The 15,785-nt window shown below is 46.0% G+C and overlaps 1 protein-coding gene across 1 annotated transcript; it reads right to left on the minus strand.

The window, feature by feature from the left end:
* Positions 1-3,825: 3,825 nt before the first annotated feature.
* LOC123394978 lies at positions 3,826-6,574 on the minus strand. The gene is made up of 3 exons (XM_045089888.1): positions 5,281-6,574; positions 5,032-5,178; positions 3,826-4,454 (listed from the first exon to the last, which is right to left on the minus strand). Exons 1-3 carry the CDS (start codon positions 6,184-6,186, stop codon positions 4,113-4,115), a joined length of 1,395 nt encoding a protein of 464 aa, XP_044945823.1. The 5' UTR covers positions 6,187-6,574; the 3' UTR covers positions 3,826-4,112.
* Positions 6,575-15,785: the final 9,211 nt, after the last annotated feature.

Below are 15,785 nucleotides of genomic sequence, written 5' to 3' on the forward strand. Positions count from 1 at the left end.
TCCTGCTGCGTCATATGCACAGGCTCATCCCTCCTAGGCGACTGTACTACCAATGGTGTTTTCCTGATCTCCTTAGTAATCAAATTCGTGCCTTCTTGCAGCCTAGATGTATGCATAGGCTCAGCCCTCCTAGGCGGCTGTACTGTCGAGGATGTTTTCCTGATCTCCTTAGTAGTCAAATGCTTGGCCTCTTCCAGCCTAGATGAGGAAACCGATCTTTGAATTGACACAAAAGGAGGTTGCTCATTCGCCTCGTTTTGACCAAACTTGCTGCCGAGTTTGCCATGCTTAAATGGTGTACTAGGGACATCAAACAAACCAAACCGTAGTGTCTCCATGGGTACTTTTGATGTGGCAGATGCTCCCCCAATAGGTTGTTTCTCTTTATTAGAAGAGGCCTGAGGATTAGTGTTATCTTTGAACTGATCAGAGTGTTGATCATTCGCATCCTCATGATCTTTGTCCCTATCCTCCCCATCGGCCATGAGGGTATCAGCATCATTTGGCTCATTATGTGCTATCTTCTCGACCTCGATCTCAAGGTCATAATGCACGCCATCATAAGACCACGGAGCAAAATCTGGAATCTGGTCAACATCAAGCACCATTACAAGCAATCTGGCTATCCCCCTCTTGCGTGTAAAGGGCATATCTACTTTCTCAGTCTTCCCAATCAACGAACCAAGACTCCATACAATTAGGAAATCATTAAGGAGAATTTCTGGAATACCTTCAAACCGAATCCATACCTTCTGCAACCTAGTACCCTGCGGTGCTGGTTTTATGCACTCCTCAAACTCAAGTAAACACTTGCTGCCACTAACCTTACTCACCCCGAAAGTGAGTAGACGTTGAAGATCCTCTCTTCTAGGAAACTCCACTTGGTAAGCATTTTGCTCCACCTTCATTGGTTCCCAATTGTATGTCTCCGAAACAAGCCTTCTCATCTGTTGAGAGACTTGCTCAGCAGTCAAATCCCCATTCGTAACTTTGACGAGACCCGTTCTTGAGCTCTCTAGACAAGGTGGAGTTAGAACTGAAGTGGAACCCGGTGTTTCAAAAAACATTAGTTTGCTAGGGCATACCCCATAGATGCTCATGACAGGCTTAGGAGCTAAAAGTAATGGGCACGCCGCATCGATATGCCCAGGCTTTTGACAGATATCACACAAATCTGTAATACAATCCACAACAAAGTGTCCAGGTATCCCACATCTATAGCATGTCAATTTTTCTTTCTTTCTGGCCGCCTTGTTAGCTCGCGCTACTTCCCTGTCCTCCTTCGTTATTTGCTGTGTGGGCGGGATGCCATCTTCCCCCCCATCCTCTTGGGTTACTTCCTTCCATATCGGCCCAGAGTTATTCCTCCCATGATTGCGTATTCCGCCCCCGCCTCTTTGTCGGAAATTTCCACGAACTCCTTCGACAAAATTGCCTTGGGGTGGCTGGAAGGGGCGATGCCATTGATTGTATCCTCCCCTGGAACCTCCTCCGGCAATCCAATTAGACCGGCCGGCACCTGGTCCACCAGGATAGTCGTTCCACTGATTTGCATGACCTCTGTGCCCATGGAATCCACCTCCGCCACCGCGATTATGAACTCCAGGACCTCCTCTTCCAGCACCAGCAGACCCACGTCCCTGACCAGAAGCGATCGTAGATCGGTTCTCCCGCACGCCAGCGACCGCTGGAGCATGTACCCCAGCATCAGGCCCTGCCGCGGCAGGTGTGTTTTCCACGGACGCAATCCCAGCAGCAGCATTTGCCGCAGGCGCAGACGGCACAGCTTGCCTCGCCGCCATAGTATCCAACGCAGGGATCGTTCTGGCTGTACCAGAACGCGTCGGGAACCCTGGTGTCGCTTTACTCCCCCCAGGTTTTCCCGAACGAACTCCACTGCTAATATAATGAGAAGGGGAGTCAGCGTATAAAAGAGTCCTACCCTTATGCACATCCCCAGCAATCACGGTAGGAGTCCTATCCGGAGACTCTGACCTCTGATGCGATTGTGCAACAGACTGGGCCATATACCCAGTCGTATGCAAGTCAATAGGTTTAGGTTCCATCCAATCATATCAAGATTATCAGGTATGTTACGAAATTCCATTGTCAAACATCGTGTCGAGATGCCGTGTTGATGCATTTGCTTGTTTCTCCATGCCTTGTACTCCCTCCATATCAATATATAAGAAGTTCTTTGACATAAAGAGAGTATCAGAAAAGGTCTTATATTTTGATACAAAGGAGTATGTTATAATGGCAACAGTACTGCTGTTGAGTTCTCTCAACTCACTGTGGTGGACTGCGTGCAACGGCTCTTGTAGTTTCCCGAGTTTCAGAACTCTACCTAGCGTCTAGGAAGCGTGCTTGGATCTTGTATCTTTCACCCTAGTATTGTTCTGTACAAAATTCCGTCCAAACCGCATCATGATTATGAGGTAACCACCTCCAGTGAAATGGCTCTCAAGCCTTAACATTTGTAACACACCATGTTTTGATGAGTAAACCTACCCCTTCTAGGACCTTTTTCTGTTACATCATATCGATCTAATATACAAGAAGTAGCACTTGAACAAGGGCTATAGATGTAGTCTCCAGACGAACTCCATCACCAAACATCGCCTCTCGATGTTGTGTTTCTCAACCTCCATGCCTCAGAGTTTATAACAGGTTGTAGCATTATCGCCGGTGGCGGTGATGGACTCCATCCAGCGCCTCTAGCTTTTAGCTTCCCCAGTTTCAGAACTTACCTAGCATACAGAGCGGACATCGATCTTGTTTTTCATCCTGGTGTTGTTCTATAAACTTCCATCCAACCATCATGATTATCAGGTATGTTTGGGTTATACCCAAAATGTACTGCCAATTTTGTGTCCATGAGTTCCAGAAGGTGTCAGCGAAGAAAACAGGATACAGCATTTAAAAGCATTCATTCATTATACATTTCAGTACCGATTTAACATACAGGAAGATATTGGTACCGCTGTAGTGTAAAAGAAAAATAATAGAGTGAACAAAAAAACTGACCCAGTCGAGTCAGATGTAAGCACTCTTTGGTAGCAACAATTAATAGAAACCATACACATTTTGTATGTAGAGCCATGGTGTATGTACATTGATAAACAAAAGTGGGCTGGGGGAAAAAAAGCTCTTCTATGTGCATGAAATTCCTGATGGCAGTACATACACCATGTATTGTGAAATGCAGGCGTTGTATATTCTTAGATGGGTATGTGTACTCGTTAGAAATAGATCAATTCATGCTATGCATACAGGCTACCCCATTTTTCATGAGCAATGTTATAAGATTTGTCCAGTCAGATGTAAAAGGCTAGAAGTCTATAGTATATAATTTGCACGGTTGCACCCTGTTCTGATATTATAAGCACGCACCTTTCAAGGCCAATCATGAAAATACAACACTCGAGTAATATGGATGGCGCAATTACTCGGTAGATGGGGAAAAAAAGGTGCGGAAATATTTTCTCTACACTGTCACCGCGTTTAACCTCACTTCCATTGCCATAGCTGCTTCAGTCAGATGCTATGCCTACTTGCCACAAGGTTTCCCAAAGACACATTCTGATCATAGGCAAGGTTTCCAAAGACGTGTTCTGAAAAGAATGCACCCAGATTTGAATTTGAATGATGCCCCCAGCAGGTAAACAAAACAACATACAGTGTGCTAGGCAATTTCCTGGTAAACACCAATACCAGCATAATTTAGCTACTACATTGCCAGGTACACACCAATCAAGTATTCTTAGGCCTGAGAGAGTTATGAGGCTATCAGCGTTATGAGGCAAGGTTTCAAAAGACACATGATGAAAAGACAGAGCCTCAACAGGTCTGAGAATTTGAATGATGCCACAAGTAGGTGAACAGATCAGCATACACTAGGCAATTTCCCAGTACATTGATAAACAAAAGAGGGCATCCAGATTGCAGTACAGACATAATTCACCTAAACTGCGAGGTCCACTCGAATGAATCAAGTATTCCCTCTCTACGGATAACTAAAAATTAGAATTACGACTGACTGCGCCTCATACAGAGTCATTACTCTAGCAGCTGCAGGCATTATGGGACTTACAATTCCTTGACTATGCCCATCAACAGATTATTATGTCCACGGACGAAGAGGATCCACATGTGAGTCGCTCCTTAATCCGATGCCTGCTAGCTTCATCAACCTGAGATCTTCTCAGCGAAGACTCTGGGTCGATGGCATTGCAGTCCTCGCATGGGAGTTGACCACGCAATATGATTCTCTTCAACCCCACAGCTCGTTCCATGACAAGCCTTGTATAGTTTGTCACCTTGTCTTCATCCTCGCATCCGTCGATCAGCAGCACCTTCAAGTTCAGGTGCTTCAAATCTTTGGATGGCTCCCACACCACGTTCGTCTTCTCGGCACTGTGCTGGGGCGTCTTGATACATGAATGTCGAGATAACTTCAAGCAAGGACATAGAAAGTAAATAACACATGTTAATTAAACTTGCTTCCAACCCATGAAGGACAATGTGACAACAACTGCAAATAAATATAAGTTGAGGCCCCTATAGAGTTTTGGAGGAATTTGCATGAATTAAATCCTGGGTAAAGTACGACACATGAATATGCTTCCGTGGTTCTTATCGAACTACAACTATATTCCTATTATTTCTTTCAACCAAGACACTACTTTGTAATAAATAATTTTAATCAAGACTCAAGGGGGGTATGTGCATCGACTGGCAGGGCTTTCCTCCTCGAAAAAAACATAGGATGCATTTTTGGAGAACTCTAACATGAGATACGATCCAGGAAGTTTTTCTTTTTGGTCTTGTATGGACATTGTATCGCTGCAAAATTACAATGCGTCTTGTATGCGCTACTTTTCGTAGGTGAGCGGTTGGAAATTAGATCAACTTTCTGTTATGTTTCGAATGCTGAATATCAGAAAACACATATCATTGTACAAATGTAGAACAAGTCATGTACATGCTAAGATTTGGACTAAACTAAAAAGAAGGCTAACTAACACTTACTGCAATATTCTGTAGGGCAGGTGCAGCTTCAAGGAAAAACAATGTCCAGTTCAGATCACACTCACTGAAGATACCCAAAAGAAACACAGAGGTGAGGTTTCTGAATATAGCAGTGAGCTGCTTCGGATGTTCTGGCTGAATCCAAATCTGCAGCAAAAAACATGCATACACGGCTGAAATTGGTAGAGAAGAACATATTGTATGTGGATGCAGAAGATATTTTAAGTGGTGTGCAGAAATTAGCTTTACCATTTGGTGCAAAAAGTCAAGATGCAATTTCAAGAGGTTCGTTGCACTCCTTGACAGGCACTCGCTCAGCGCGAATGGCACCCGCTGCCATGCCTTGGCTTTAGAATAGAGTTTTACAACGCGAAGCTCAGGAACGTAGCCAAAGCACACCGGAGGATTGAAGAGCCAACCTTCGCACCCCACTTGCCTAAGCTTAGGGACAGAAATGAGCTCAATGCGCGTGCACGCAACGGAGGAGAACTCGAGCTCCTGGATCCCAGAGGATGGGACGTCAATCTTGAGTGCGGAGTGCCTATCAACCCTCATGCAGCAATTCAGGGTGAGGTGCCTAAGCCTAGCGCAGGCGTTAATGAGGTCCGTGACATCGGAATTTCCAAAGGCATGTCTCCTGAGTGTGAGCCTTGTGAGCCACGAGAAGGCGACCGGATAGGCACGGGAGAAGGACATGAACTGCTGCCCAATCCCGGCGAGCAGAAGGATGGCGCAGCTCGATGGCGCCGGGGATAGGCAAAACTCAAGGCATTCGGTCAGGCCGGAGCTCACAACGTCCTCGACAAGGCGGCCTATGGAGCTCAAGTGAGGGGAAGAGATGTAGAATTCAAGGGCGAGGACCTTGAGGGCCCCACGCTCGCACATACCCTCGGCCGGAGAAACCACAGCCAGCAACGCCCGCGCGGCGCCCACGAACGCGTCCATGGCCTCAAGCGGCGTGGCGCCTTGGAATTGACCGACGTTGAGGTGCACGCGCGAGAGGTGGTTGGGGAGGCGCCGCCACCGCGTCGAGAGTGCGCCGGCGCGGACAGCCTCGCGCAGGTCGAGTCGCTCGAGGACGTCGAGGAGGAGGTGGTCGGGGAGCGCGCTGATTCTGTCATCGCCGACGATGAGCTCGGGCGGCGGCGACTCCATGGTCGGGATTGACTGAAACCCTAGGTCGAATCAATCGAGCGGCGGCCTTCTGCTCCCATGCCGCGGCTCCTCCGGCGCTCCGCTCCCTACCTCCCGCGCGTGGCCGTCGATCTGGACGGACGGGGAGCGCCGCCGACAGCCCGATTGGATCCGACTCCCCACAACTCCTCCTTGATTCCCCTCCGGCGTGCCGCTGAAATGGATTGTCAGCTTGGATTTGGTGGTTGGTTGGATGGTTAATGCATTGGATCTGTGCTCTACTGCTGCTGCTGGATACGTGAGCGCGGATTTGCCTCTCGGCGGCGGCGGCGAGGTGGATATGTGGTTTGACGCGAGGAGGAAGATGGGTCTCTTCCTTTTTGGCCGCTGACGGGAGGAGTGTGTCACTCTCACTCTCGCTCTCACTTGCTGCTATGCTATTGTTTTTCTTTAGATCCATATAATACTACCTCTCTCCGAAAAAGGTCCTCCTGGTTGTCATATTGACAAAATCCCCCTTTAGGTTTATCCGAGACAACCCGCAGTCCATGTCTTGTCGCCTCGTCATTGTCGGCTGCGCCGCGTCGCTCCGCCGCGCATCTCCTCCTCTCTCTTCTTCATGAACGTTGTGCCGGTCCTAAAAACCCCTTCTTCGACAAGGCATCGACCGATGTGGAGGCATGACAACAAGTTGGCGTTTGATCTGGAGGCATGGCGATGATATGGTGCGAGCGCTCCTCGTCCTGAAGCTCCTCCTCCAGTCCCCGAGCAGCTGCGGAGGAATCGACGACGGCTCCTCCTCCATGACTGTCGTGGTTTTGTCACGGCAGATGTCCTCATGAACAGGCTTAGTGGTGAGGTCATCGTCGCGATGTGGCAACTCGAAGGGGTTGATCGGGCCCGTCATCTTATGTCCTACTTTTGTGTCTATATTGATGGAGATCTCGATTACAAGGATGCCGAGTCGCTAACCTAGCTCTCGAGGTTTTCTTACTTAACCACTGATTTCGTGTGACTGTTCTGTTTCAGTCCCCCTCCTTTCTTATAAATAGGCAGGCGAACCCCTGTGTTATCCTTTCCTGTCTTCTTCTTCCTCGCACTCTTCCCCACTGCCACTCATGCCAGATCTTCGAGAACAACGACCGGACCTTCCCGAGCACGCCACCTGCACATTGGATCTTCTTCGTCTTTGTTGGACTACACACGGTCGCCATCTTTCTCCTTCAACAGGAAACATGTACACATTTTCCACTTTTGAGGGTCTATAGATTTATCAGCATGTTCTACCGACGCTCATACTGCGTTCATCAAGTCTCTGAAGAACCATCCCATGGATCCACAAATCTCTCTTCGTTGGTGCATCCACTGGCCCGCCGCGGTCTTATCATACATCTTTATTGAATAGATCGAGAACGAACCACTTTAGGAGACCCTTGAATGAACACTTCGAGTTTTGGTTACTCCGTCATTTTAGAACACATATTTTCCCTATTTTCTGCTTATACTTAGATACATCACAAGAGATGTCACGCGTCGCAACCTGTTTGTGAGTAATTTTCCGCTAAGTCCCTCATGGAGCTTGCCTTCAAGAAATCATTCACTTGTTGTTGTCGGCTTAAACACCCGGTTATAGCATTGACCGGATTTAGAACATTGTTCTGCAATAGTTTTTGGCGACTTAAACACTCCTTGAAATAAAGATCAGTTGGCTGCTAGTATCTCATGCTTAACTTATTCCCGTTTATTATCCTTCGTAGCTGTTTTAAGCTATCCAATGGCCCCCAAGAACTCCAAGGCTTGCAGCTGGGCCAGGTCCCAAGAATCCAAGCTTACCTTGGAAAACCTTGTGAGTCAAGGATTTCTTCCACCTCGAAAAGAGATAAGGTTGAGGGCTCCCAAAGAAGAACCTTATCCATAGCCTCGACAAGGGGAAGTTGTCATTTTTGCTGATCATTTACGAAGAGGCTTTTGACCTCCTAGCTCAAAATTCTTTAGGGATCTTCTACATTTCTTGGATCTCAGACCCCAAGATGTTGCTCCTAATTCCATGACCAACATATGCCAGTTTCAAGTTCTGCGCGAAGTGTATCTCCAAATTGAGCCGTTAGTGACTTTATTCAGGGAATTCTTCTATGCCAACCGCCAGACTGAAGTAAAAAAAGTCCTTCTTATGAACTTGGCGGAATCTCCTTCCATAAAAGGAAAAACAATCTGTTTCATGAGTCAAAATTGGCGAGTCATCCGAAAGTATGGTATAAGACTTGGTTTTACTACAAGAACACTGCTCTCTGATACGTCCAAAATATATCTATAATTTTTTATGGTTTCATGCTACTTTTAAGCTTTTGATAATTGTTTTTATATTAAGTTTATGATTTATTTGGACTAACCTACTAATAGTTGCAAAAATGCACAATGTTCTTGTTTTACACTTTGATATGTAGGAACTATCAAAAATAGAAGAGGAAACCTTGTTGGAGTGGGACTCTGACTTTCTTGAAATCTGTCCCCCCTACAGACTTTAGAGATCGTCTGTTTACGCCTCGGGGCTAAGGTCTTCTACGTGTAGCTATGTGGTCATCTCTCTCTCTCATGATGTGATCTTGATTGTGATCATAGGATATGTTAATCTAGGGTTGAAAAGGACGTGGATGTCGCCTAGAGGGGGGGTGAATAGGCGCTTTAAAATAGTTAAGGTTTAGGCTTGAACAAATGCGGAATAAAACTAACGTTTAATATGTCAAGCACAAAACCTACAAACAACTAGGCTCACCTATGTGCACCAACAACTTATGCTAAGCAAGATAAACAACTAAGTGATAGCAAGATATATTACAATAAACAATATGTCTATCACAAAGTAAAGTGCATAAGTAAAGGGTTCGGGTAAGAGATAACCGAGGCACGGGGAGACGATGATGTATCCCGAAGTTCACACCCTTGCGGATGCTAATCTCCGTTAGAGCGGTGTGGAGGCACAATGCTCCCCAAGATGCCACTAAGGCCACCGTAATCTCCTCACGCCCTCGCACAATGCAAGATGTCGTGATTCCACTAAGGGACCCTTGAGGGCGGTCACCGAACCCATACAAATGGCAACCCTTGGGGGCGGTCACCGAACCCGTACACGTGGCAACCCTTGGGGGCGGTTACCGGTACCCGTACAAATTGCTCGGGGCAATCTCCACAACCTAATTGGAGACCCCGACGCTTCCCGGAGCTTCACACCACAATGATTGAGCTCCGAGACACCACCAAGCTTCTAGGACGCCAAAGCATCCATGAAGAACAATATCAAGGGTACTAAGTACCAAAGGTAGTAAGCTTCTCAACTTCTCACTTCCACGTATCACCGTGGAGAACCCAAATCGATGCAACTAATGCAATGGCAAGAACACACGAAGTGGTCAAGTCCCTCACACTCAAATCCCTCCACAACAACAAAAGCTATGGAGAAATATGAGAGGAAGAACAAGGAGCTCACAAAGAACTCCAATATCAAGATCCAAGGGGTTCCCCTCACATAGAGGAGAAAGTGATTGGTGGAGATGTGGATCTAGATCTCCTCTCTCTTTTCCCTCAAGAACAAGCAAGAATCATTGGAGGGATTTGAGAGTAATCAAGCTCTAAGAATGTCAACAATGGAGGTAGAACAAGAGCTCAACGGATGGATAAGGCCAAGGGGGAAGAAGACCCCCTTTATATAGTGGGGGAAAGAATCAGACCGTTACCCCCACTCTCTGCCCGAGCTCCAGCGGTACTACCGCTGGCTGCAGCGGTACTACCGCTGGCACTCCAACGGTACTACCGCCAGCTAGCGGTACTACCGCTGGCACTCCAGCGATACTACCGCTGGGCCCCTGGTAGTGCAAAGGCACTACCACCGCCAAGAAAGTCTTCGCAAAAAGGTCCGTCCACGAACAACCGCTAGGCAGGCGGTACTAAGCTCCTGGAGCGGTACTACCGCTGACCAGGGGCGGTACTACCGCGAGCCAGCGGTACTACCGCTAGGGCCAGCGGTACTACCGCCAACTCTAGCGGTACTACCGCTAGGTCCAGCGGTACTACCGCTAGGTCCAGCGGTACAACCGCTAGGTCCAGCGGTACTACCGCTCGCCACTGAAACAGCCATAACTTTCGCATACGAGCTCCGAATCGAGCAAACCCAAGCTTGTTGGATTCAGGACGACATGGAAATCTTAAGACCATGCGGTTATGAATATGCCAAAGATATAGAGATGTGAGATCTCTATGAATGAAGAACCGGCAAAAACTCCAACATCGAAAACATCATAGTAGATGCATATGGACTCCGTTTTCGATGAACTCGAGCTTGTCACGAAGATGACCATAAGCTCTAAAACTCACAAAGAGAAACACCAAACAAGAACCAAGAAGTATGATGCAAGGATGCAAATGGTTTGAGCTCTCAACGAACGATACGATCAAGCTACTGACTTGAGAGCCCCCCTTGATAGAACAACAATCTATCCTAACCAGAAAACCTATCAAGGGCAAACCTATACCTTGCACCTCGTCCTCTTGAGCTAGATGATGATGATCTTGGCTTCCTAAAGATGGACCACCTTTCTTGATTGTGTTGGCTTGATGAAGACTAGTTGATTGCTCCCTCATACTCACTATGGGCGAGCCACTCTTCAGCATATCTTCACAAGTACATTGCCACCACAATGGACGGCAAGCTTCAAGCATGCTATCTTCGTGCTGATCCACTTGAACTTGCACATCGCAATCTTGATGACGATCACAACTTGACGTCATACTCCATGGGTTGTATGAGATCTTCCCTTTGACGCAAGCCCATGGAAACACACCTAACCCCCACATAGAACTCTCACGAAGACCATGGGTTAGTACACAAACACGTAATGGACAATGCTTACCATACCATGGGATCACTTGATCCCTCTCGGTACATCTTGTACGCTTTGTGTGTTGATCATCTTGATTTACTCTTTGTCTGAGATCTTGATCAACCATGTGTCTCTATGACCATTCTTTGGATAATACCTTGAATACCATCTTGGTCATCATATAAACTCCTTGAACCCAACAGATGGACTTCAAGAAGTACCTATGGACAAATCCATACCATGGGATCACTTGATCCCTCTCGGTACATCTTGTACGCTTTGTGTGTTGATCATCTTGATTTACTCTTTGTCTGAGATCTTGATCAACCATGTGTCTCTGTGACCATTCTTTGGATAATACCTTGAATACCATCTTGGTCATCATATAAACTCCTTGAACCCAACAGATGGACTTCAAGAAGTGCCTATGGACAAATCCTATAAATGTAACTTAAGGCAACCATTAGTCCATAGGAATTGTCATCAAGTACCAAAACCACATATGGAGATATATGCTCCAACAAGGGTGATCCCATGATGTTTCCCCTTCTTCTATGTTTGGATTGATGTACTTACTTGATCTTATCTAGTATAATCACCGAGACCATGGTGACAGCGGTCTATTGGACATGAATTAGAAGAATATTTTCATGAGTGATTTCCTTGAGATATGTTGTGGTGATTGTGGTACTCTCTTTGGATGGCCGCGGTGACATTGGGAAATCCATAGATGAGAACTATGAACTCTCGGGTGTGCTTTTGTAGCCCTACATAATTCTCGTCCTCTCTTGATCACAAAGGAATGACCTCCATGTACGTCTCCATTGCATGTTTTAGTGGAAATATCATGTTATTAGATTATGTTAATATTGTTGGGAGTTGCCACTAGTGAAAGTATGAAGCCTAGGCCCTATTTCTCACCATTGTTACACCGTTTATGCTCACTTTTGTCACTTGCTACCTTGCTGCCATTTTTATTTCAGATTTATATTACCTTGCTTTGCCACATCTATCACCCATATTTTACCATCTCTTCGCCGAACTAGTGCACCTATACAATTTACCATTGTATTAGGTGTGTTGGAGACACAAGAGACTTCTCGTTTCTTAATTGTAGGGTTGCTTGATATAGACCATCTTCAACCTCTGCTTCCCTGAGTTCGATAAACCTTAGGTCATCCACTTGAGGGAGATTGTTGTTGTCCTACAAACCTGTGCACTTGGAGGCCCAACATAGTCTACAAGAATAGAAGCGTGCATAGACATCACTCCCGCAGATGAAAACCCATTGTCGGGTTATAGATTAGAGAGGATCAGCAACAATGTGGTGCTTCCGGGTTGGCCAACAAAGGGGGAGAGGGATGCAATAGCCCTTGTCCGTACAAAGTTGAGGGCGTTGGTTGCCCATGGACTTACGGGGATTGATTTGATCTGCTTCTTGTTCAAGTGGCGAATCCAACCCGTCAGCATAAGGCCTGACTTAATGTGTGAATATTCTGGCGAGTCATCTGATGTCCAACGCTTCTCCACTAAGGATCTAACCGACGACACTCTTAATAAAGAGACCAAGAAATTCTTCTGTGACTCAAAAGAAAGGTGCAGTACTACCATCTTAGGCCCATATTATGTGCTAAATCCTCCACCTTTGGTACTAATTTCTCCTTGTTTTAAATATATTCAGTTCCTTTGCTGGTTAGATTTTGACCCGCCATATTTATCATACTCCTTTGTTTGCAGGAGGGTTCTAGTTTTTGGAACGTCACACCTCAAATGCCTATTTCCTCCATGAACCAAGCAAAAGATCCGGCTCGGGGTGACCCGACTCTTGGTTCATCTTCAGAAGGACAATCTGAGGTAGAACTTAACCAACTTGGCCGCTTGTTTAGTTATCTCGCTGACATGCCTTCTCCTCAGGGCGATTCTGAAGCCAGCAAGGCCGGCGATGTTGAGGTAATTCCAATTTCTTCCAGTTCTTCAAAAAAAATGTTGCAGGAAGGACTAGGCAAGCCGTCCGAAAAGTAAATATGTCAAATCAAGCCGCTCATTTAGCTAACAATTTTCTCTTGAAGAAAACGCATCTTGTTGGTCAACCCAAACACAAAACCTGGAATGACGTGAACGCGTTGGACCCAGACTTGTCAAATGCTCCACCGGCTCGCAAGTGTTGGGGAACGTTGTATGGAAAACAAAAAAAAATCCTACGCTCACCAAGATCAATCTAGGAGATGCACATCTACGAGAGGAGAGATTGTATCTACATACCCTTGTAGATCGCTAAGCAGAAGCATTAAAGAACGCGATTGATGTAGTGGTACATCTTCGTGATCCAATCACGATCCGCCCCATGAACTCCCGATCGAGCGTTGAACGGACGGCACCTCCGAGTTCAGCACACGTACAGCTCGACGACGTCTCCGCCTCCTCGATCCAGCGAGCGAGGGTGGAGTAGTAGATGAGTTATTCGGCAACACGACAACGTGGTGGCGGCGGTGGTGGTGCTATCTCGGCAGGGCTACGCCTAGCACTACCGAAACCGCGAACGGAGGAGAAAACGATCAAGGGAGAGAGAGGGGCGCCAAGGGCTTCGTGTGTGCTCTTGGGGTGCCTCCTCTCTATATATAGGTGGAGGGGCATGGGGAACAGCCCCTCCAAACCCCAGGGTGCAGCCAGGGGGAGGAGGTGGAATCCTAGTCCCCTTCCTTCCCTTTCATACAAAGGTGGACTTTCCATCTTTCCCAACTGCATGGGCCCTGAGGGACTTGTGCGCTTGGCCCAATAAGGCCACAACGTCTACCCTTGGCCCATGCAAACCCTTGGGACGTGGTGGAACCCTTGGTGGACTTCCAGACTCCTCCGGTAGTTTATGGTACCTTCTAGAAGCTTCCCGGTACAATACCGGAAAAACCCGAAACTTTTACGGTAGCCAAAATATGACTTCCCATATATAAATATTTACCTCTGGACCATTCCGGAGCTCCTATGACGTCCGGGATCTCATCCGGGACCCCAAACAACTTTCGGTCACTACCAAACATAATTCATTAGTACCAAATCGTCACCAAACCTTAAGTGTGCAAACCTTGCGGGTTCGAGAACTACGTAGACATGATCGAGACACTCTCCGGACAGTAACCAATAGCGGGACCTAGATGTCCATATTAGCTCCTACATATTCTACGAACATCTTTATTGGTCGAACCACGATGTCAAGGATTCAATCAATCCCATATATTGTTCCCTTTGTCCATTGGTATGTTACTTGCCCGAGATTCGATCGTCGATATCTCTATACCTATCTCAATCTTGTTACCGGCAAGTCTATTTACTCGTTACGTAATACAAGATCCCGTGACTAACTCCTTAGTCACGTTGCTTGCAAGCTTATTGTGATGTTGTATTACCGAGTGGACCCTAGAGATACCTCTGAGTCATACAGAGTGACAAATCTCAGTATCGATTCATGCCAACCCAACAGACACCTTCGGAGATACATGTAGAGCACCTTTATAGTCACCCAGTTACGTTGTGACGTTTGATACACATAAGGCACTCCTCCGGTGCCTGGAAGTTGTATGATCTCATGGTCATAGAAACAGATACTTGACATGCAGAAAACAATAGCAATAAACTGATACGATCACATGCCACGTTCATAGTTTGGGTCACATCATTCTCCTAATGATGTGATCCCGTTATCAAATGACAACTCATGTCTATGGTTAGGAAACCTTGACCATCTTTGATCAACGAGCTAGTCCTTTAGAGGCTCACTAGGGAGAGTGTGTTGTCTATGTACCCGCACATGTATTTGAGTTTCCAATCAATACAATTATAGCATGGATAATAAATGATTATCATGCACAAGGAAATATAATAATAACTAATTTATTACTTCCTCTAGGGCACCATGTGATTCACACCCAATAAGTTCTGGGGTATATCATGTTTTGCTTGTGAGAGAGGTTTTAGTCAACGGGTCTGAACCTTTCAGATCTGTGTGTGCTTTACAAATTTATATGTCATACTTTAGATGTTGCTACCACGCTCCACTTGGAACTATTCCAAATGACTGCTCCACTATACGAATCCGGTTTGATACTCAGAGACATTCAGATTGGTGTCAAAGCTTACATCGACGTAACCCTTTACGATGAACTCTTTTGTCACCTTCATAATCGAGAAATATTTCCTTAGTCCTCAAGTTACTAAGGATAATTTTGACCGCTGTCCAGTGATACATTCCTGGATCACTCTTGTACCCCTTGACATACTCATCGCAAGGCACACATCAGGTGCAGTACACATCATAGCATACTGTAGAGCCTATGGCTAAGGCATAGGGGACGAACTTCATCCTTTCTCTTTCTTCTGTCGTGGTAGAACTTTGAGTCTTACTCAAATTCACACCTTACAACACAACCAAGAACTCCTTCTTTGACCGATCAATTTTGAACTCCTTCAAAATCTTGTCACAACATGTATTCATTAAAAGTTTTATCAAGCGTTTTGATCTATCTCTATAGATCTTGATGCTCAATGTTCAAGTAGCTTATTCCAGGTTTTCCTTTGAAAAACTCGTTTCAAACAACCCTATATGCTTTACAGAAATCCTACATCATTTTCGATCAAAAATATGTCAACCACATATACTTATTAGAAATTCTATAGTGCTCCCACTCACTTTCTTGGAATTACAAGTTTCTCATAAACTTTGTATAAACCAAAAAACTTTGATCATCACATCAA

This window comes from Hordeum vulgare, chromosome 5H, assembly GCF_904849725.1.
Source record: "Hordeum vulgare subsp. vulgare chromosome 5H, MorexV3_pseudomolecules_assembly, whole genome shotgun sequence".
NCBI classification, from domain to species: domain Eukaryota; kingdom Viridiplantae; phylum Streptophyta; class Magnoliopsida; order Poales; family Poaceae; genus Hordeum; species Hordeum vulgare.

Coding starts and splice junctions, on each gene's coding strand:
- LOC123394978 (XM_045089888.1), bottom strand. CDS start 6,186: ATGGAGTCGCCGCCGCCCGAGCTCATCGTCGGCGATGACAGAATCAGC. Junction 5,179..5,280: donor TTGACTTTTTGCACCAAATG/GTAAAGCTAATT, acceptor TTTTTGCTGCAG/ATTTGGATTCAGCCAGAACA. Junction 4,455..5,031: donor CTGCCCTACAGAATATTGCA/GTAAGTGTTAGT, acceptor CCTTGCTTGAAG/TTATCTCGACATTCATGTAT.